Source organism: Heterodontus francisci, chromosome 5 (assembly GCF_036365525.1).
Source record: "Heterodontus francisci isolate sHetFra1 chromosome 5, sHetFra1.hap1, whole genome shotgun sequence".
In the NCBI taxonomy this organism is placed as follows: domain Eukaryota; kingdom Metazoa; phylum Chordata; class Chondrichthyes; order Heterodontiformes; family Heterodontidae; genus Heterodontus; species Heterodontus francisci.
Window position 1 is genome coordinate 33,368,762 of NC_090375.1, and position 24,161 is coordinate 33,392,922.

Consider the following 24,161-nt stretch of genomic DNA (forward strand, 5'->3'; position numbering starts at 1 on the left):
CTTTCACTAAATCAGCAGCATTGTTTTAAAGCTGTAAATTATGGAATCATGAACTCCATGAACCATATGTTAATGATTGTTTGTTGATAGCCATCCAAAAAACAATCTGCAACCACCAAACTAAAAAAAAAATGCATCCATTGCCAGTTGAACCTATGAATAGGGCATAGCGCATCATAAGTTATTCCTATCTTCTGGAGTTTGAATTTGGTTTATGAATAAATTCTTTCATTTAGTTTTAGTTTAATGTGATTTAATTCCTAGTTATGTAAAGATGACCGGTTATAATAGAACCAAGTTCATCAAACAATCTTGAACTACATAACTTACTACAGAATGCTGAAGGTATAACTTCACATCATCAGAGGAACAGAATAGATTATTGGTTTGCAAACATTGTTGGCCCTCATTAAGAGACCTGGGTTGCATATGCACCCACCTCGCCTTGACTTGTGGGTGTAGGCAGACTTGCTGCTCTGCGTGCATTTCAGTCTTTGAATTGTGGTCTTGCTGGCTCTGCGATGCCAACTAAGCTGGAATTCTCTCTTTCATTCTTGTGCAAAAGTTGGAAAGGAATTGTCTTAGAAAGCAGGGTCATCCCAACTTACAGAGGGCAAATGATTGCCTCCATATATTTGTTTTACCCTCCATTTTCCCAATTCTGCGCCGGCCAACTGATAAAAACTAAGCTAACTGCTTAGACGTGTAGAACATGCGTGTATACATATTTTTATTTATTCATGGGATGTGGGGATCGCTGGCAAGGCCAGCATTTATTACCCATTCCTAATTGCCCTTGAGAAGGTGGCGATGAGCCACCTTCTTGAACTGCTGCAGTCTGTGTGGTGAAGGTACACCCATAGTGCTGTGAAGAAGAATGTTCCAGGATTTTGACCCAGCGACGATACAGGAACAGCGATATATCTCCATGTATGAACGGCATGTGTCTTGGAAGCAAACATGGAGTAACTGGTGTTTCCATGTGCCTGCTGCCCTTATTCTTCTAATTGGTAGAGGTCATGGGTCTGAAGGTGCTGTTGAAGCAGCCTTGGCGAGTTGCTGCAGTGCATCTTGTAGATGGTACACACTGTAGCCACGTTGCGCCAGTGGTGGAAGGAGTGAATGTTTGAAGTGGTAGGTGCGCTGTCGATCAAGCTTGTAATCGTGTATAAATTTATTAGTGCAATTTATTCACACTGCAGCAATTTGTACTCCAGATTTTATTTTTAAGTTTCAAGATTTTTTTCTCAATGATCTTGATCTAACTTCCTTCCCTTCCCAATCTTGTCCACAAGAATGGTTATTGCCCACCCTTGTTTATGGCCCTGCTGATTCACACTTATTTTCATGATAGTACATTTCCTCTGGGAAAGAAACAGTGACGCATTAGGGATGAATCTGAGATGGGGAGGATCACAACCAAAGATTGAGTCACAGGGCAAAATACTTATCCCAGGAGTCAATGACGACTTGAATTTAAAAAAAAAATACCCTTAGTTACCCATTTAGAGCAGTTTGTAATTGTTCATGTATTTAAGTGCATCACCCAAGAAAGGGGGACATACCAAAATAGAATACTTAAAATTTGGCAACCTGACTTCTCTGCCCTAAATATGTTCAATCAGAAAAACAGAGACAGAGTGCATGAGCAAGAGGGAGATAGAGGGTTACTATAGTCTGAACTGACTACAATCATCTGTTGTATCTGCAGCCATTCATTCCCCCAATGAATACCAAGACACTGCATTACAGTATTTCAGGTCCAAAAATAAAATCAAAGCTCATCAAAAGAAACTATTCACATGAGGAAACTGTTCTCTATATATTTGCTATCAACTGTAATGCAGACTGCTTGTTATCAATATTTAAAATTATGTTGGAACTGTGATGACTAATTAGAAATATGCAGTAACTCTATATGAAGATCTGTATTGAAGATGACGCAATTCAAGAAATATCTCCTGCAGAAGGAGAATAAGTTTCAATTTCAGAGAATGGCAATGGATAAACAAGAAACAAATGGAGGATGGGGCTCCATGAATGTCCTAACCCTCAATCATACCAGGACCACTCAGCTCCAGACCTCAGTACAGCTCAGCCCAAACAGAAAAAAAGAACTGTATTCCAGAAGCAAGGTGACCGTACTTGACATCAAGGCAGCACTTGGTCAAGATTACACCAAGAAGCCTGAGTAAAATTGAAATCGATAGGGATTAGGGGCAAATCCCCATGACTTGTGCCAAATCCGGCACCTGGCGACCAATCACGTCAGTTCCAGGACATCACTAGCCCTAACTGCATTCATAATGTTGGTGGAATACAGGTGTTAGTCACAATCAAAACAGAAGCAGAAGCACTGCAGGAGTTCCTCAGTGCAGCGTCCTAGGCCCAGCCATCTTCAGCTGCGTCATCAATGACCTTCCTCCATCATAAGGTTCAAAGTAGGGTCTGATGATTGCAGTGTTCAGCTACATTCTCAATTCCTGAGCTAATGAAGCAGTCTATGCCTGCAGGCAGCAAGACCGGGACAACATCCAGGCTTGGGCTGATGCTCAGAATGTGACATTTTTCTTGCAAGTGACAAAGAATGACCATCTCCAACTAGACAGATCCCCTTGACATTTGCCACCCCCCACCATAAACATTCTGACTAGAAACTCAACTGGACCAGCCACATAAATACTGTGGTGACTAGAGCAGGTGAGAGGCTGGGTGGTTTGCAGCAAGTCATTCATCTCCGGACTCCTCAAAGCCCCCCTCCCCCCCAACCACCAAAAAGACATAAATCAAGAGTGTAATAGAATACCTTGTGGCTAATTGCAGGACTAACTTAACCACAAGGACTGCAGCAGCTCACCGCCACCATCAACAACCCTCAACACAGCTTCTACACTAATGCTATTGCTAATGGAAGTGATTCTGACGACTGCATAGCAAGGGCAGGAATTTGTGCTCTCAGCAAAATTCCCACCGTCAATATGCAGCAGCTGCTAAAAGACTGGCAGAAGCAGTGCTGAGGGCAATATTCCCATCCATACTGATTTTGGTCAGCAAATGCTAACACAAAGAAACACTGACTTAACGAGCATGGAAAAAGCAGTGAGAAGTTCAAGAACTCAACATCAGACAGATAATTAAAACGCTACTGACGAGATCGCATGCATCAAGATTTTCCATGCTGCATTGAAGATCTTGGTGAAGAGATGGAAAGGAGAAGTGTCCTAGGTCCTCAAAGGGGCTAGAGGCCCTTCAGACACATGCTCAGAAGGCAGTGGCAAGAGACAGTGGCAGAGTTAAGTGTAGCCCCTTGGAGCTGGATGCAGTGCAGGAAGATGATTAATGATCTCACACAAGTTCAGTAGGTGCGTCTTTAAATGCCACATCCCAGCAACTGCACCAGAAACCTCATCCACTGCACCCCCATCACTTATCTGCCAACAATCTCTTTCCATCAGGCCTCATATCTGACATTCATATGCTATAACTCATTCTCACACACATTACACTATTGCAAGCTTCGCACCCACATCTCACAGCTTGCACACACTGGCAGCCATTCAACAACAATGGCGGCACAGTGGCGTAGTGGTTAGCACCGCAGCCTCACAGCTCCAGCGACCCGGGTTCGGTTCTGGATACTGCCTGTGTGGAGTTTGCAAGTTCTCCCTGTGACCGCGTGGGTTTCCGCCGGGTGCTCTGGTTTCCTCCCACAGCCAAAGACTTGCGGGTTGATAGGTAAATTGGCCATTGTAAATTGTCCCTAGTGTAGGTAGGTGGTAGGAGAATGGTGGGGATGTGGTAGGGAATATGGGATTAATGTAGGATTAGTATAAATGGGTGGTTGTTGGTCGGCACAGACTCGGTGAGCCGAAGGGCCTGTTTCAGTGCTGTATCACTCTATGACTTTATAACGGTCACATCACTCAAACACATTGCATGACACACTCTGACACACTTCCCTCTTTCTTTCAGGAGAAGACACACAACAGGAGGCAGCAGAAATTAACAGGAGTGGAAAAGGCATGCCTGTGTTTTAACCCCCATAGAGGAAACAGTGCGGCAGTGCAAAAGGCCTTTGCTGAGGCTGTGACCACCGACAGGACTTATGTGATTGAAGCAGAGGGCATACACATATCCTTCTCTCATCTCACTTCTTGGTCATCCCTCAATCTCTTTGGAGTTACAAGCTGCAGATGATGTAATCATGCACTTCTTACTTTCTCCTCTCTCCTTACCACAACTCAATACTCGTCCCTTGCCCAGGCAGCGGAGGAAGAGCAGAAAAATTAAGACGAAGGGACACTGTCACTCAATTTCATACTTGCAACTACCAGCTCTGCTACTGACACTGTGCGTAATTTAGAGGATAAAATGTCTGACATTCATATCTGACATACATACATATGCCGCTAGAACATCGATATCGCTGCCCTGAGTGAGATACGGCGGGCAGGAGAAGGCCAGCTCAAGGAACAAGGTGGTGGATAGACCTTCTTCTGGAAAGGTAAACCAGAAGAATGCCGACTCCACGGGGTTGGCTTCGCCATAAAATTGAACTAGCCGACAGTCTCAGCAAGCCCCCTTGTGGGATAAATGAACGTCTCATGACCCTCCGGCTCAGCCTAGCCCAGAAATAGCACGTCACAGTCATCAGCTTGTACACCCCATCCCTAGAAGCAACAGATGAGGCCAAACAGGAATTCTACTCCAGCCTTGATCACTTGTTGTCTCGTGTTCCCAAGGAAGACAAGTTGATCTTCCTCGGAAACTTCAATGCCAGAGTTGGGAAGGACACAAACCTTTGGAAAGGCGTGATGGGCAAGGAAGGTGTTGGAAGGGTTAACACCAAGGAGTCCTTCTTCTGATGAAATGCCTTGAACAGGGCCTGATCATAACGAACAACCTATTTTGTCAGAGACACAAATACCTCATGGCAGCACCATCGCTTCAAGCATTGGTTTTTGCTTGACTAGATCATCGTCCGAGCGAGGGGCCGCAAGGATGTTAGCATCACCTGTTCTACGATAGGAGCTGATGACTGCTGGACCGACCATCGTCTAATCCGAGCTACTATCTCCATAAACTCAGTCCAAAACAGCAACGGCAGCAGAAACACTGCCGCAGGAAAATCAATGTTGATGGTATCAAGGACTCTGCAAAGACAGACCTACTCCGGCAAGGTCTTACAAGCAACTTGGCGACGCTCAACGAGCAGGAACCACAGAATGTTCACAATGCCTGATCTGCTCTCAAAGCTACCATAATCAGCAATTGTGAAGATACTTTTGGTTTCTTGACCAGGAAACATCAAGACTGGTTTGACGAAAACAACTGGGAGATCCAGGAGCTATTAAATTGCAAGCGCAAGGCATTCCTGAACTGGAAGCATCACCAAATTTGGAGGGAGAAAAAGCAGGTATACAGCCAATTGAAGAGTGAGGTCCAACAAAAAACCCGCAACCTAAAGAACAGCTGGTGGGTTGAAAGAGCACAGGAAGTACAGCGACTCGCTGACAGACATGACATGCGTGGGTTCTTCAGCACAGTTAAGATCACTTATGGCCCAAGGACCCAAGGACCTACCCCACTGAGAGCAAAAAATGGAGTGGCGCTGATCAAAGACAGAGAGGCAGTTAGCGGTCGTTGGAAGGAGCACTTCAAAGATCTCCTCAATCGTGACTCAGTCCTTGATACGAATGCCCTCGACCACATTCCACAGCATGCTACCCACCACAATCTCAGCCATTCAGAATCACAGAATAATACAGTGCAGAAGAGGCCTTTTGGCCCATCGAGTTTGCACCGATGCATTAAAGACACCTGACCTGCCTACCTAATTCCATTTGCCAGTACTTGGCCCATAGCCTTGAATGTTATGACGTGCCAAGTGCTCATCTAGGTACTTTTTAAAGGATGTGAGGCAACCCGCCTCTACCACCCTCCCAGGCAGTGCATTCCAGACCGTCACCACCCTCTGGGTAAAAAAGTTCTTCCTCAAATCCCCCTTCAACCTCCTGCCCCTCACCTTGTGCCCCCTTGTGACTGACCCTTCAACTAAGGGGTACAGCTGCTCCCTATCCACCCTGTCCATGCCCCTCATAATCTTGTACACCTCTATCAGGTCACCCCTCAGTCTTCTCTGCTCCAGCGTAAACAACCCAAGCCTATCCAACCACTCTGCATAGCTTAAATGTTCCATCCCAGGCAACATCCTGGTGAATCACCTCTGCACCCCCTCCAGTGCAATCACATCCTTCCTATAATGTGGCGACCAGAATTGCACACAGTACTCCAGCTGTGGCCTTACCAGAGTTCTATACAACTCCAACACGACCTCCCTGCTTTTGTAATCTATGCCTCGATTGATAAAGGCAAGTGTCCCATATTCCTTTCTCACCACCCTATTAACCTGCCCTTCTGCCTTCAGAGATCTATGGACAAACACGCCAAGGTCCCTTTGTTCCTCAGAACGACCCCGTGTCAGGCCATTCATTGAATACTTTCGTGTCACATTACTCCTTCCAAAGTGTATCACCTCACATTTTTCAGGGTTAAATTCCATCTGCCACTTTTCTGCCCATTTGACCATCCCGTCTATATCTTCCTGTAACCCAAGACACTCAATCTCACTGTTAACCACTCGGCCAATCTTTGTGTCATCCGCAAACTTACTGATCCTACCCCCCACATAGTCATCTATGTCGTTTATATAAATGACAAACAATAGGGGTCCCAGCACAGATCCCTGTGGTACACCACTGGACACTGGCTTCCAGTCACTAAAACAACCGTCTGTCATCACTCTCTGTCTCCTACAGCTAAGCCAATTTTGAATCCACCTTATCAAGTTACCCTGTATCCCATGTGCATTTGCTTTCTTGATAAGTCTCCCATCTGGGACCTTGTCAAAGGCTTTGCTGAAATCCATGTAAACTACATCAACTGCACTACCCTCATCTACACACCTGGTCACATGCTCAAAAAATTCAATCAAATTTGTTAGGCATGACCTCCCTCTGACAAAGCCATGCTGACTATTCCTAATCAAATTTTGCCTCTCCAAGTGGAGATAGATTCTCTCCTTCAGAATTTTCTCCAATAGTTTCCCTACCACTGACGTGAGACTCACTGGTCTATAGTTCCCTGGCTTATCTCTACAACCTTTCTGAAATAGTGGGACCACATTGGCTGTTCTCCAGTCCTCTGGTACCTCCCCCGTGGCCAAAGAGGAATTAAAAATTTGGGTCAGAGCCCCTGCAATCTCCACCCTCGCCTCCCACAGCATCCTGGGACACAAATCGTCCGGACCTGGAGATTTGTCCACTTTTAAGCCTGCCAAAACCTCCAATACCTTGTCACTCCCTATGACAATTTGCTCAAGAACCTCACAGTCTCTCTCTCTGAGTTCCATATCTACATCCTCATTCTCTTGGGTGAAGACAGATGTGAAGTATCCATTCAACACTCTACCAATGTCCTCTGGCTCCACCCACAGATTTCCCCCTTGGTCCCTAATGGGTCCTACTCTTTCCCTGGTTATCCTCTTGGGATTTTCCCTACTTTTACCAGCCAGAGCTTTCTCATATCCCCTCTTTGCTCTCCTAATTGCTTTCTTAAGCTCCATCCTACACTTTCTGTACTCCACTAATGCTTCCGTTGACTTGCTCTCCTTGTATTTGCTAAAAGCCTCTCTTTTCCTTCTCATCGTACCCTGAATGTTTCTGGACATCCATGGTTCTCTGGGCTTATTGCTTCTACCTGTTACCCTAGAGGGAACATGTTGGGCCTGTACCCTCCCCATTTCCTTTTTCAATGCACCCCCACTGCTCTTCTGTAGATTTCCCGACAAGTAACTGTTTCCAGTCTACCTTGGCCAGATCCTGCCTTGTTTTACTAAAATTCGCTCTCCCCCAATCCAAAAGCTTTTTGCAACTTGTCTATTTCTTTCTCCATAACAAGCTTAAATTGTACCATGTTGTGGTCGCTATCACCAAAATGCCCCCCCACCAACACATCAACCACCTGTCTGGCTTCATTCCCCAGAATTAGGTCCAGCACTGCACCCTCCCTTGTTGGATCCTCTACATATTGAGCTAAAAAGTTCTCCTATATACATTTTAAGAACTCCACCTAAGCCCTTAACACGATGACTATCCCAATTAATGTTGGGAAAGTTGAAAACACCCAATATTATTATTTTTACACACCTCTGCGAATTGCGCACATATTTGCTCCTCAATTTCCCACTGACTATCTGGGGGTCTATAATAAACACCTAGCAATGTGGCTGTACCCTTTTTTATTCCTAAACTCTACCCATAAAGCTTCATTTGATGCCCCCTCCAAGATATCATCTCTCCGTATTGCAGTAACTGACTCCTTAACTAATATTGCAATGCCCCCTCCTCTTTTACCCCCTCCTCTGTCCCGCCTGAAGATTTTATATCCCGGGATATTGAGCTGCCAATCCTGCCCCTCCCTCAACCATGTCTCCGTGATGGCTACTATATCACAATTCCACGTGTTGATCCTTGCCCTTAACTCATCCATTTTACCTGTAATACTCCGGACATTAAAGTAGAGGCCATCTATCCTGGTCTTACTCCCTTGAAACTAACTTCCATTGTATTCCCTCTGACTTGTTTGCTTTCCTGTGTTTAGCTGTGTCCCTATTCTGCTAGGAGTCTGCATCCCCTCCCCCTGCCAAATTAGTTTAAACTCCTCCCAACAGAACTAGCAAACCCACCAGCAAGGATGTTAGTTCCCCTCTGGTTCAGATGTAGACCGTCCCGCTTGTACAGGTCCCACCTTCCCCAGAAACGGTCCCAGTGGTCCAGGAATCTAAAACCCTCCCTCCTGCACCAACTCTTAAGCCACGCATTCATCTGTGCTATTCTCCTATTTCTATACTCGCGAGCACGTGGCACTGGGAGCAATCCAGAGATTACAACCCGAGAGGTCCTCTTTTTAGTCTGCTGCCTAACTCCCTGAATTCTTGATGCAAGACCTCATCCCTCTTTCTAACTATGTCATTGGTACCAACATGTACCATGACCTCTGCCTTATCACCCTCCCCCTTCAGGATGCCCTGCAGCCGTTCGTTGACATCCCAGACCCTGGCACCAGGGAGGCAACACACCATTCTGGAGTCACGTTGACAGCCACAGTAGAGCCTATCTGTTCCCCTGACTATAGAATCCCCTATTACTATTGCTCTTCCTCTCTTTCCCCCTTCTTATGCAGACAGGCTGCTTGTGATGCCAGAAGCTTGGCTCTGTCCACACTCCCTGGAGGAACCAGCCTCATCAGCCTCCAAAATGGAATACCGATTTGCAAGCGGGACTCCAGGGGACTCCTGAACTACCTGCCTGATTCTCTTGGACTGCTGGTGGTCACCCATTCCCTTCCTTCCTCAAGTCCCTTCGGCTGCGGTGTGACCACCTCTCTATACGTGTTATCCACAATGCTCTCAGACCCGCGGATGCTCCACAGTGTTTCCAGCCGCCGTTCCAGCTCTAAAACCCGAGCTTCCAGGAGCTGCAGCTGGACACACTTCCTGCACACATGCTGGTCCCGGGGACTAGAAATGTTCCCGGATTCCCACATGCAGCAAGAGGAGCAAACCACGGCTTTAAGCTCTCCTGCCATGACTAAACCCTTTAAATTTAAAACTTTAGAAGACTGTTATAATAAAAAAAATTAAAACAACTACGTCTTGCTAAAACAATGACTTACAATTCAATCCAGCTTGAAAAATACCCACCAGGACTTAGTCGCCAGTTAGCTGTGCTCTGTGGAAACTCTAGGCTCCCCTCACGCTCTTTGAGGACAGGTAGGAAATGAAAGGAGCTCCTCGCTCCCTCCTCACCGAACTCCCTCAGTCACAAAACTCCCACTTTAGCACTCTAATGCAACCCAAGTCAGCGCTCCAGTGCTAAAAAAACAATAAGGCCGCTGGCGTAGATGGAATTTCCGCTGAAATTCTAAAATATGGCAGAGAGGCACTGTTAACATAAATACATGGACTCATCTCCTCCCACAGCCAAAGACTTGCAGGTGATAGGTAAATTGGCCGTTGTAAATTGCCCCTCGTGTAGGTAGGTGGTAGGGAATATGGGATTACTGTAGGGTTAGTATAAATGGGTGGTTGTTGGTCGGCACAGACTCGGTGGGCCGAAGGGCCTGTTTCAGTGCTGTATCTCTAAATAAATAAAAAAAATAAATAAATAAATCTCCCTCATCTGGAAGGAGGAAAGCATGCCAAACACAGGAGGTATAATATCTGCCCTTTTAACTCCTCTCCTCACCATCCAAGGCCCCAAACACTCCTTCCAGGTGAAGCAGCGATTTACTTGTACTTCCTTCAATTTAGTATACTGTAATCGCTGCTCACAATTGCAGGCGCCTCCACACTGAGGAGACCAAACACAGATTGGGAGATCGCTTTGCTTTGCTCAGTCTGAAAACATAACCCCAAGCTTCCAGTTGCTTGCCACTTCAACACACACCCCTGCTCTCCTGCCCACATTTCTGTCCATGGCCTGCTGCAGTGTTCCATTGAACATCAACACAAGATTGAGGAGCAGCATTTAATCTTTCGATTAGGCACTCTACAGCCTTGCAGACTGAACATTGAGTTCAATAACTTTAGAGTATGACTGGCCTTTTTTAATATTTTTCTTTTTTCATTTTATTTTATTTTTTAACCATGTGCCTGTTTTTCATGTAGATAGAGCTGCTCGTTATTTTGCCATTAGCAGACTGAAACTGTTGCTGCATTCCTCCAGTAAGGCCTTTCTCTGAAGCCTCTGTTGCTGCATTTCCTAGAAAGCTTATGCAAACTGATCTTCAACGTCTGTCTGAAAGGAACTGTTCTCGGAAGATCCCAGTGACAGCCGTCTATACACATTGGGATGCCAAATCAAAATAAGGAACATCTTTCCATATCTTCCCTTTTTTCTTCAAGAATTAGCAAGCATTTAACCCAAGTGTTTTTTTGTCCTTTTTTTTGGTAATAGAGCTGTAGAACATTCCTTTATTTTTCCAGTTAACCGGTGGGTGTTTGTGTGTCAGTGTGAGAGGTAAAGGAAAGGAAACTTTAATATTTCAATTTGTGTGTTTATGCTTTACTGCAATGCTGATACAGACTTGTTTTATAATAAACTGATAATTTTGTTGTTTATTAAATAAACCTGGTTGATGTGTTTTATTCTGGGAAAAATAGAGTATACGATTGACCGTATCGGTAAATGGGAAAATTTAAATGTATATTGTGACCTGTGAAGAAGTGGAACTAAAATAAACAGTGCACTCATCCCACCTTGGTCGTAACAATAACTGAAGTTTCTCATCCCTCGAACCATTCTCGTGAATCTTTTCTGCACTCTCTCCAATGCTTTCACATCTTTCCTAAAGTGCGGTGCCCACAACTGGACTCAATACTCCAGCTGAGGCCAAACTATGGTCTTCTACAAGATCAACATAACCTCCTTGCTCTTGTACTCTATGCCCCTATTAATAAAGCCTAGGATACATGCATCCTTTATTAACCACGCTCTCAACCGGTCCTGTCACCTTCAATGACTTATGCACATATATACCCAGGTCCCTCTGCTCCTGCACCCCCTTTAGAGTTGTACCCTTTATCTTATATTGTCTCTCCACATTCTTCCTAACTAAATGAAGCACTTCACATTTCTCCACATTAAACTTCATCTGCCACCTGTCTGCCCATTCCACCAACTTGTCTATGTCCTTTTGAAGTTCTACACTATCCTCCTCACAGTTCACAATGCTTCTAAGTTTTGTATCATCTGTAAATTTTGAAATTGTTCCCTGTACACCAAGATTTAGGTTATTAATACATGTCAGGAACATAGGAACAGGAGTAGGGTATTCAGCCCGTCGAGCCTGCTCTGCCATTCAATTAGATCATGGCTGATCATCTACCTCAACGTCATTTTCCCACACTAGCTCCATATCTCTTGATATCGATTTCTGTCATGTTCAGTGATTGAGCTTCCACAGCCTTCTAGGGTAGAGAATTCCAAAGATTCACCACCCTCTGAGGAAGAGCTCGGGTCCCAATACTGATCCCTGAGGAACTCCACTACAAACTTTCCTCCATGCCGAAAAAATTAATGATTAATCATTACTCTCTATTTCCTGTCACACAGCCAGTTTCGTATCCATACTTGATGAGTACCTTGTGAGCAATCTAGCTACCACATTCACCCACATAACAATAACTACAGTTCAACTAAACTTCGTGTAAGGTAACTCACTGGTTGTTAAGCTATTAGGGAAAACCTGAAGATATATAATAAACAATATATATCTTCTTTCCTGATACTAAGGATACACTCTGACTATGCTGTGTAACAAACTGCAAATTGGCAGCTGCAAAGTAAATGTGAGGTAGTGCCAGCAAGTATGACCTTCATTGTATTGTTGAAATGTGACAGAGTCATTTGTTCTTCTGGAATTCAGTCTGAGTAGCAAAAGCACATAATTTGGAAAGTATCCCTTGTATCAGAGATATACATAACTAAGTTTTCCTAAAACATATTTCTAGCAAGGTGTATGTTTCTGCAAAACAAGTTTTCAATCTATTCCACAATTTCATGAGAAAATACAGATGTTGAACATCAGATGTCTGTAGATTCTCATTAAAATCTGAAATGCAGCTACCAGATATCATCAGTTAAAAAGGCAGAAAAGCTTCATAGGAAACCAAAAAACCTACCTTTCTGGGACCTAATAATGAATGACTGCATGACTCCATTCACTAGGCGACAATAACCATCTATCAAGTCTGCCATGTTCTCTGCGATGTTCAGCGATGGAGTTGTTATTGTCAAAGGCTGAAAATAAGAACAACGTAGCATTATTGCCATAACTTCTCCCAGCTGCCAGTTCCCATCAGGACACTCGGTCCCATTACATACAAGATGCCAAGGGTCAAAACCACAATACATCATCACAAACAGTCAATCGGGAATGAGACCAGTCCAACTGCTATCTTTGCTTCTTTTGTACAAGTCATTGACTAATCAGTGTCGGTGGTCTGACAAATAAGAAACAGATAAAACGTGCGAAACAAATTTCAAGTATATTTTATTAATGCAAAGAGTGTTACAGAAAGAAATTTAACAGAAAAAATAATTTTGAAGATCAAACACAAGCCATCCACATTTGTTTATGCAAAAGTATAGTTACTTGCCGTAAAGAAACATAAAATATACAACGCAAAATCAACAATTTGGATCTATGAATAAAGTCAATTACCTCTCCCTCAAATAACCTGTCCTGCAGATTACTGGGTCGACCAGCTCTGAAACACTGATAAGTTGTGCAGCTTATGCACATGATTAGACCACAGAACAAAAGGTCTTTGACACAGATACATCGCCATTGAGTGGTAAGAACTGATTCATAGGCTGGGATTTAACCCTCGGCGGACGGGAGCCGGACACCGACTGAAATGTCGGTGGCGAACCCGCTTCCACCTGGTCTGGGGATCCGACCCGTATTTGGCAGGTCCCCGGCCTTTAATTGTTCTGAGGCGGGACTTCCACCCGCTTGAGGGAGTAAGTCCCACCTAATAGAGCTGACAGCCAAGCAGTGGCCGGCAGCTCTCTGTCCCAGCAGCGCCTCTGGGAGCGGTGGCCACTGCTGGGACTACAGCCTAGCTTGAAGAAGATGATGTAGGGGTGCCCAGAACAAAGGTAAGATTTGGTTGCCTCACCGGAGGTGATTGGTCGGGACACGGCAAGGCAAGGGTGGTCGACTGGGGGGCATTTTGGGGGCAGCCCTCCATTGGGCACAGTGTGCCTGATCAGGAGGGCGCCCACCCAGGCCGTCAGAAAACCGCCTGCTTTTGTTAAGCGGCTTTTCCCGGGTCTTGGCCGCCCGCTTGTCACGCGTAAAATCCGCATGGAGGCAGGAGAAGGCCCTTAAGTGCCTTTAAGTGGCCACTTAAGGGCCTTGATTGGCCTGAGATGGGTGGGCTGTTTTTTGCTGCCGCCACCCTCCATAAAGTGGCGGCAGAGGTGGAAAGGGATCGGGAAGGGCCCCCAAAGCCTCCCGCTCCATTTTACGCCACCATCGCGCTCTTTGGGGTGGCGCAAAATTCAGCCTATAGATTTTAATTCTTTAACTTACTTTAAGTTCATTGTATGGTTTCCTATGTTAAATGTACTACATAAATGCAAGTTTTGTTGTTATTCCCTTCTCCAGTTTTTGGTGTCAGTCCACTGTTGGCAAGATCTTTAAAGACCACACTGCAATTACTAATGGCTCTAATTTTCAGTTCTTCATAGGTTTTCTTTTCAGAATTGATTTGAGAATGTGCAAAAATGAAATACATATTGTCCACTTGATCTTGGAGTCTGGATCTCTCCATTTACATGATGTTAAATTTGCTCGAGAATAAATTTTTGTCACATCAGGAGCTTCGATCCAGCCAAATACATGTAGGGATTCAATAACAATATAATGTATGGTGAAATGCAAATTGTTCAAGACCTCAATTATAGTGCAGAGATCTACTTTCCTGAAATTATACCCCAATGAAAGCACTTTTTCAGAAACAGAAAACTCAAAAAAAATGAGTTCAGCTCGCATTCTACATAAATTGATACTGAGCCTTACCTCTGATGCTCCAGCTATTTTTAACTGCAAAGTTCCTTTCCTTTCTTTATCATCACTGTTTGAATACTGAATGGTCTGTACCTGGTTAAAATTAGCCAGGTGAGTTGGCTGTAAAACAAGAAAAGTGTTATTAACTAAAGAACAACAATAAAAGTGTGTGTCCTTTCACACTCCAAAAAATGTCAAAACTTTACATACTATACTGTTGAGGATTAAAGTTTCCACATACCAAAGAAAATTCATCTGGAAAATTTTTTTTACAACTTGGAATATAAAATGCAGACAAGTCTCAAGTGTAATCGGAAGACATATACTGGTACATATATAATTGAAGATTGCTGCCCAATGACTCAGTACCAACATCCTTAAAGGGGCCCATGGTTCCAGACATAAATAACTCCCAGAAGATTGGATAAAAATAAATAGATTGGATACCATAGCAAACTTCAACCTACATACTCTGATGACCACCTAGGCCGGCGTTGACAAATGCCTAGGAACACTTCTATCTGCCCTGCTGCATGGGAAATTGCACTCATCTAAAATTACATACACATTGTATATATATACTGTGACACCAATGTGTATTGTTGCATGATAATTTTCTTTAATCCATTGATTGGAGATCTGAATTTATATATATTTTTTAAAATACATTTTAAAAAGACAAGCTGCCAACAAGGTCATCCTTTCAGTTTAAGATGATCAACTAGTTTTCACCACTGTATCCTACATTGCAAAGGACTGAGGAGAGAAATACTACTAACTGCTATGTTTGAATGACAGAGTGACTATCATGTGACCAGCCTCTGACCATATGTGGTTTTAAGCTGGTGTTTTTCTCTGCAGAAGAGAAGCAACTAGACTCTGACATGAGCAGACTCTACGTGGGGGTCTCTCTCCATTCCAGCTTGAAAGCTTTCAAATCCTGCTTGTTGACTGACCACCTTTGTATACTCCGGCTACAAACAGAAACCCCATTAGAGGAAATCATCCACATCACTTTCTCCAAGAGACTCACAGAACCAGTCATCTACCTCTTCAAACTGAAAGCCTCAGGACCGCTGAATTCAGTGAGAAGGCAGCTGAATCACCAAACTCTACAGACTGTATACTTTTTTTTAAATGGACTCTAACTCAACCAATCCTTTCCCCACTCTGTAACCTATTTGTGCGTGTGCGTAAACCTCTAGTATGAGTGAGTGTGAAAGTTGGTGCGTTGATTATTATTTTGTTTGTTCAGTTTAGGTATCATAAAGCTAACCTCTTTCTTTGTTAATTCAAGAAAATGTGTCTGATTGGTTCTTGTTATGATCATAGCAAGTAATCAAACACATACTGAATTGACCAGTACATCCACTTTAAGAAAGAACTAAACCTGTTGTGGTCTGGCAAGGAGAGAGAAAGGAGAGAGGCCCTTCAACCCCTCCTCACTTGGCCATAACAATACTAGCATGTGCATATACATTATATATAAATAAATATATCTGTGTGATTACATAAACAATCTCAATTTTTAGTATCAAGAGGGTTATAATGAAAATGAAAAAAATCTGGTAAAACTGCAGTGACTAAAAGGATATCGAACCTTCTACATCATGGAGTCACAGAATCATTTACAGCACAGGAGGAGGCCATTTGACCCATTGAGTCCATGCCAGCTCTCTGTGGAGCAATCCCATCAGTCACACTTCCCCGCTGGATCCCCTAGCCCTGCAAGTTTATTTCTTTCGTGCCCATCCAATTTCCTTTTGATATCATTGATTGTCTCTGCTTCCACAACCCGTGTGGGCAGCCAGTTCCAGCTCATTACCACACGCTGCGTAAAAAAGTTCTTCCTCACATTCCCCCTGCATCTCTTGTCCAATCTGTGTCCCCCTAGTCTGTGCACCATCAGTTAATGGGAACAGTTTATCCTTGTCTAACTTATCTGAGCCTGTCATAATCTTGTACACCTCTTTCAAATCTCCCTCAATCTTCTTTGCTCCAGGGAGAACAACCCCAGCTTTTCCAACCTTACCTTGTAACTAAAATCCCTCATCCCTGGAAGTATTCTGGTAAATCTCCTCTGCACCCTTTCGAGGACCCTCACATCCTTCCTAAAGTGTGCTGACCAGAACTGAATGCAGTACTCTAGTTGTGGCCTAACCAGAGCTTTATAAAGGTTCAGCATAACTTCCCTGCTTTTGTACTGTATCACTTGTATTAATCTAGATATATGAGTTTGAAACAAGCTGACATTTGGAGAGTTGGCAATTAATGAATGAACAGATAAAAATTGATCTTTTGATTTCTGGTTTCCTTCTTGCTAATGAAGAAACTTGTATTTGTATAGTGCTTTTCATAGCCTCAGGATGTCCTGGAGGGCTTCACAGCCAATGAAGTACTTTTGAAATGTAGGTCGGGATTGAACCCTTGCGGACGGGAGCCGGCCACTGACTGAAAAGTCGGTGGCGAGCCCACTTCTGCCTCACCTAGGGACCCGACCCGTATTTTGCGGGTCCCCGGCCTTTAATTGTTCTGAGGCGGGACGTCCACCCGCATGAGGGAGGAAGTACCTCCTAATAGAGCTGCCGGCCAATCAGCGGGCTGGTAGCTCTCTGTCCCAGCAGCACTGCCGTGAGTGATGGCCACTGCTGGGACTACAGCCCAGCTTGAAGGAGAAGATGTAGGGAGGCCTGGAACAAAGATAAGTTTTGGTTGCCGTGCCGGGAGTGATCGGTTAGGACCTGGCGAGGCAAGGGTGGTCAATTGGGGGGATGGGGGGGGGGGCGTGTTGGCTCTGGTGGGGCAGTGAGGGCGGCCCTCCATTGAGCACAGGGTGCCCAATCATGAGGGCCCCCCCCCACTCCGAGCCTTCAGAGAGCAACCTGCTGTGTCAGGTAGCTTCTCTTGGGCCTCGGCCACCCAACTAGCCACGGGTAAAATCCCCATGAAGGCAGGCGAAGGCCCTTAAGTGGCCACTTAAGGGCCTTGATTGGCCTGGGGCAGACAGGCCGTTTTTCGCCGCCACCGCCCTGCGTAAAGAGCTCCCGAAGCCTCCCACTCCATTTTACGCCACCCCCCCCCCCCCCCACCCCCACCATCCCGCTCTTTGGGGGGGGGGGGGGTGTACAATTCAGCCCGTAGTTCTGTTTGCACACTGCAAGCCCCCACAGACAGCAATGTGATTTATGATTAGATCTTCTGTTTTACTGATGTTGTTTGAGGGTTAACTCTTGGCCAGGACACAGAGAAATTCCTTGCTCTATCCACAAAAAAAAAACAGAAGTTCATTCTAAATTTTATTTAAAGCTGTGCAGCTATGCCAAATGATACTTTTTACAAACCAAAATTAGTCCATCTCACTCCAGATGACAGTCTTGTTCAAGGAACAGATGAAAAGCATGCTTGAAAATACAGTGCTGTAAAATTAGTTTAAGAAAATTACGGTTACAGCATCAGAATTAAGAACCCAATGCATTTCAATAAGTTGTAATCACATTTTTTCCATTTTAGGGAATTACCAAATCTGTTTTTAAAAAATGATTCATATGTACTAAGATGCAATTTACCACAAACACATTTCTCAGTGGATGTGAACTTTCAATCCAATTCATGTTTCCATCAACTACTATGACACAAAACCAACAGTGAAATCCCACATATCATATTGCTGCCAAAACTGTCTGCACTGCCCCAAAATGCTTATGCCCTTGAAAGTTTGAATTATTAGCTTCAGAAACTGGTGACTGCCATGTTATCCTTTCTCCTTGCACTGAGACCAATGTCAGGGGCACTCTATTTATTGCACATACAAAGAACTAGTCCCACTATTATCAGTAGTTGGGGTCAAGTACAGGGGCCCTCCCACAGCAGCAACCAACCAAACAGTTTTCCAGAGTGGAAACCAGGAGTTAAAAGACGCAAGGGTAATCTCATGAGAAGCCAGGTAGGAATGAAATTCACTTCAGTGTCAGTCCTGATTCAGTTGGTAGCACTCTGGCATCTGAGTCATAAGGTTCTGGGTTCAAGTCCCACTCCAGGGCTTGAGCACAAAAATCACGCGTAACACTCCAGTGCAGCAGCGAGGGAGTGCTGCAGTAGTGGAGGTGCTGTCTTTTGGATGAGAGGTTAAACCAAGGCCCCGTTTGCCCTCTCAGGTGGACATAAAAGATCCCATGGCACTTTTTCAAAGAAGAGCAGGGGTCCCCATGTCCTGGACAATATTTATCCCTCAATCAACTACACAAAAACAAATTATCTGGTCATTATCACACTGCTATTTGTGGGAGTTTGCTGTGTACAAATTGGCTGCCACATTTCCCACATTACAGCAGTGACAACACTTCAAAAGTATGTCATTGACTGTAAAGTGTTTTGCGCCATCCATCGGTTGGGCAAAATGTGCAAGTCTTTCCTTTCTTTCCTCAAAAGATGCAATGCTGTACTCCTGCAATCTGTACTGCAATTATAAGTGGCCAGTCTTTAACTAAAGCAGCAGAGCCTGGAAGAAATCAACACACATTATGCTTAAGGAATTAAAGCATCTCTACTCACAGTGATACATTTATGCTGGATAGCTGTATTACAAGCAATACTTTTTACAGCGGGTCGAAGAGACTTAGTAGTTGGCAGGAAAAAAGACAGAGGCGCAAGGGGAGAGCCAACTGTGTAACAGCCCCGACAAACAAATTTCTCTGCAGCACCTGTGGAAGAGCCTGTCACTCCAGAATTGGCCTTTATAGCCACTCCAGGCGCTGCTTCACAAACCACTGACCACCTCCAGGCGCTTATCCATTGTCTCTCGAGATAAGGAGGCCAAAGAAAGACTTTTTACAGCCATAAATAAAATGTTCCACAAGATGGCACTCCAAACAAAGTATCATAGTTGTGTGGTTGTGGTTGGAATTGCAAATTAAGAACAAAGAATAGCCATTAAAATGCCCAGTGCTTACTGTGATCTTTGAACAACTCTATAGTGCAGTAAAGTTTACAGTAAACTTTTGATACTTATAAGAATGTCAAGAGCTCATATCAGACAGGCTTCCACACAAAGTAACTGTAGCAAATGGCTATGCGCAAAGAAGTAATGGGCTCTTTCTAAATGTGAACAAAGCATTTTAAAATGCCATGGCCGTTTTGTTTATTGAATCAAAATAAGATACACTCAGACAGGACCAATGTACTGACTTTTTCATACAGATGGGACTTACTGTATTGCAATGTCAAGGTGATGCAAATATCATCTAGGCCTGGAGTTTCTGCACATTTCTACCCCGATATCTGGGTAGAATTGACTGAAATAGCACCAAAAAAAAGGAATTTAAACACAAGTGAGTCACACCCATAACCACTTATGCTTAAGTTTCCCTGATCTTGTACTCTGGTTCAGAAGTCCAGCACCCAAAGCAGTCCCCATCCACAAAACTGACCATGCCCCACCCCAGGTCGGCATGCCGAGTTTTCACTTATTGTCCCCCTGTTCAGGGATGATTACCATAGTGAGCCCAGAATTTTAAATACACAGGCACCTATGGTCACATTAATCCATCATTAATGATCTGCAGCTGCAGTGACCAGCAGTCAATTGACTCATGCCTGTTTCAAATACTGATACTACAATTACTTCAAATTCAGTGTAAATGAGTTCAAAATCAGCCAACTGATCTTCCCTTGGTTCATAAGACCTGTCAATTTAAATCAGAATGCCTTGTTTCTTCAGGTGCAGCAATTACTTGAACACATTTTCAGTTTAAATTAATTTAATTCTATAAACTTCAGGCCCCATTGCCCATGTCCAGTTAATAATCAATTAGTTTTAATAACAATGCTCAATTACATTGATTCATGGGAGATCTTGCATTCAATTTGACAAATGCTTTTTGTGTACAGGACAAACCTGGGCAATTTTCCACGTTGCTGTTTAGATGTCAGTGTTATAGCTATATTGGAACAGCTTGGCTAGGGGCACAGCTAGTTCTGGAGCAAAGGTCTTCAGTACTACAGCCAGGATGTTGTCAGGGCCCATAGACTTTGACGTACGCAGTGCCTTCAGCCATTTCTTGATATCATATGGAGTGAATCGGACTGGCTGAAGACTGGCATCTGTGATGCTGGGGACCTCAGGAGGAGGCCAAGATGGTTGCAAATCTTTCTGCACTGGGGAGGGGGAGGGGGATGGGGAGGGGGATGGGGAGATTTGTGCAGCCTTCTCCTCAGGTTAGTTGTTTAACTTTCCACCACCATTCACGACTGGATGTGGCAGAACTGCAAAGTTTTGATCTGATCCGTTATTTATGGAATTGATGTTTGAAATGAGGCAGATAAAATTCTGAGGGGCCTAGATTAGCAGAGAGACCAATAACCAGGGCACAGATTTAAATTAATTAGTAGAAGGATTAGAGGAGCATTTGAAGAGTAATGTTTTCACCCAGAAGGTGGTGGGGTCAGGAACTCACTGCCTGAAAGAGTGTTAACTGCAGAAACCCTCAGCACATTTAAAAAACACTTGAGGTGCTATAACCTAAAGGGCTACGGACCAAGAGCTGGAAGGTGGGATTAGATTGGATAGGTCTTTCTCTGCCAGCACGATGGGCTGAATGGCCTCCTTCTGTGCCGTCAATCTTTCTACTTTTCCTATGTCAACCATGCTACGTTCTTAACAGAAACAGTATATTTACTGCTAAGCTTGTGCTGCCACCCATGTAATTATAAAGCTTTTCTACAAAGATCGTAACTTAAAAGTTTCACTGTTGTACATTTATATTAATTGGAAACATCTCCCCAAATAATATTATCTATGTTTAAATAAGTATCAACCAATAGGGAGCTGTCCTGAAGCCTCAGTGGGCAAGCACCCCATCCAGTTGATGCTGAGTTACCTAATCTTAGTTGAAGTGGTAGTTGGGGCACTGCAATTGGCCATTGTGTTGAATACAATGGCAGAGGAAAGTGCAGCAAAGGATCCTCTTGATCTGTACCCAGTAACTACACTTGACTGTATGTGTATTGCATACATATTAATTTTATTTTTTTATTTTAGAGATACAGCACTGAAACAGGCCCTTCGGCCCACCGAGTCTGTGCCGACCAACAGCCACCCATTTATACTAACCCTATGGTAATTCCATATTCCCTACCACCTACCTACACTAGGGGCAATTTACAATGGCCAATTTACCTATCACCTGTAAGTCTTTGGCTGTGGGAGGAAACCGGAGCACCCAGAGGAAACCCACACGGTCACAGGGAGAACTTGCAAACTCCGCACAGGCAGTACCCAGAATTGAACCCGGGTCCCTGGAGCTGTGAGGCTGCGGTGCTAATTACTGCGCCACTGTGCCGCCATAAACAGGGACAGGACTGTGTTCACTGGTGATGACCCACATTTAGAATAGCCTATTGTGCCTAGGCGCACACAAAAAGGCCACCTGGGCATGATGACTTAGTACTGCTGGTCCCATATAGTTGTACTCCATAGGAGCCAACATCTTCAGGATAGGATGTGATAAAAGGGGAGAGAACTGGGCAGAGAGGGACAGGGAAGAAAACAAATACTCAAATAGAGATTTATATACAGTGAGAATACAGTTAGAATCAGGCACATTTTGTTCACTTTATTTGAAGGTAAACTCTTAAATTTCTCTCCTGGGCCTCTTCGGTTACCCACCCACCTCCCAGGCAACCCACCAAATACAACTTGCTTGCTGCTTCCCTTCAGTCCAATTGTATGAGGAAAAACAAATCAGCATCTCACCAGTGCAGTCTTAGCATGCATTCTATTTTAATGCACCATTCAAGGTTTTCTTTTTTAAGTGCACCAATTTGTAGTATATATCTCATAGAGTCATCGAGAGATACAGCACTGGAACAGGCCCTTCAGCCCACCGAGTCTGTGCCGACCAACAACCACCCATTTATACTAATCCTACATTAATCCCATATTCCCAACCACATCCTCACCATTCTCCTACCACCTACCTACGCTAGGGGCAATTTACAATGGCCAATTTACCTATCAACCTGCAAGTCTTTGCCTGTGGGAAGAAACCGGAGCACCCAGCGGAAACCCACACGGTCGCAGGGAGAACTTGCAAACTCCTCACAGGCAGTACCCAGAACTGAACCCGGGTCGCTGGAGCTGAGAGGCTGCGGTGCTAACCACTGCGCTGCCCTATGCGCCACTGTGCTGCCCTATATACATGTCTGGGTCATGTATATATTTTTAGAGGAAAGATAATTTTATTTTTTCAAAGAAAAGAAAATTATTAGCAGAGCAAAGCACACGCATTTGCTTTTTGAGTTTCCTCTTGATTTTCACGATACAAATCAAACTCCTCATGTCTCAACATATCCATCAGTCAAATGAAACCTTGTGCAGCACAACTGATTCATCTTAGTTTGAAGAGGAAAAGAGAAAAAATCTTGTTGGACCAGTATTAGCTTGCAGAACTGATGAACTGATCAAAACCATTAATAATGAGTGAAGAGAAGCAATACAGTTATACTGATAGGTTCAGGGGTAATGATCCATTCAGCAATACTGAGCTCTACAGATCAGGTTCGCACTCTTGCTTCTACTGAAGCAGAAACAGAAAGTACCATACATAGTAATTCCATCAGCATTCGTAAAGATAGAAGATGGAATAATATTTCAGGCAAAACATTTTGCCAACATTCAAAACAAGTTATCTTTTCACTTTATAAATTCTTTTCCCCAAATCAGTTTGCAACTTTACAATTTTCTCCTTTTAAACCTCTCATCTCTACTGATTTGGCTGATCTCATAGAATTATATAGCACAGAAGGAGGCCATTCTGGATATCGTCCTATGCAGTTTATTCCAAAATCATTATATTGCTATGTAAAAAAAAAACTCTCATCTACCCTCTGGTTGTTTTGTAAATTATCTTAAATCTGTGTCCTCTGCCAGTTTCTTTTTATTTACTCTATCAAAATTTCTATTGATTTTGAACACCACTATTAAATTTCCCTTATCTGTTTCAAGGAGAAAAATCACAGTCCCTCTATTATCTCCAGATAACTAAAGTCCTTCATCCCTAGAATCTGTACTTTTTCCAAGACTTTGACAAAGTCTGGTACCCAGGATTGAACACAATACTTCATCTGGGGCCCAACCAATGTTTTGTAAAGATTTAGCATAATTTTCTTGCTTTTGTGATCCATGCCTCTAAGTAGAAAGCCAAGGATTCCATATGTTTTTTTTAAAAACAGTTTTATCAATTTGCCTTGACACCTTCAAAGGGACAGGTGGGGATGTGGTAGGGAACATGGGATTAGTGTAGGATTAGTATAAATGGGTGGTTGATGGTCGGCACAGACTCGGTGGGCCGAAGGGCCTGTTTCAGTGCTGTATCTCTAAAACTAAAAAACTTGTGTACGTGAGCATCCAGGTCTCTATTTTCCTGTACCCACTTTAAAATTGTAAAATTTGTTTATATCCTCCCAAAATGCATTAAATTTAATCTGCCATGTGTCTGTCCATTTCACCAGTCTATGTCCTCTTA

General features: G+C 43.8%; 1 protein-coding gene across 5 annotated transcripts in view; it reads right to left on the reverse strand.

Moving 5' to 3' along the window:
• The window catches only part of LOC137369804 (focal adhesion kinase 1), a 717,355-nt gene that overhangs the window by 251,621 nt on the left and 441,573 nt on the right, over positions 1–24,161 (reverse strand). For all 5 annotated transcript variants that reach the window (XM_068031302.1, XM_068031301.1, XM_068031300.1 and 2 more), the window contains 2 exons: positions 14,653–14,760; positions 12,746–12,863 (listed from right to left, as the gene is read on the reverse strand). In XM_068031302.1, the coding sequence (XP_067887403.1) occupies positions 12,746–12,863; positions 14,653–14,760 (226 nt within the window). The remainder of the gene's footprint in view (positions 1–12,745; positions 12,864–14,652; positions 14,761–24,161) is intronic.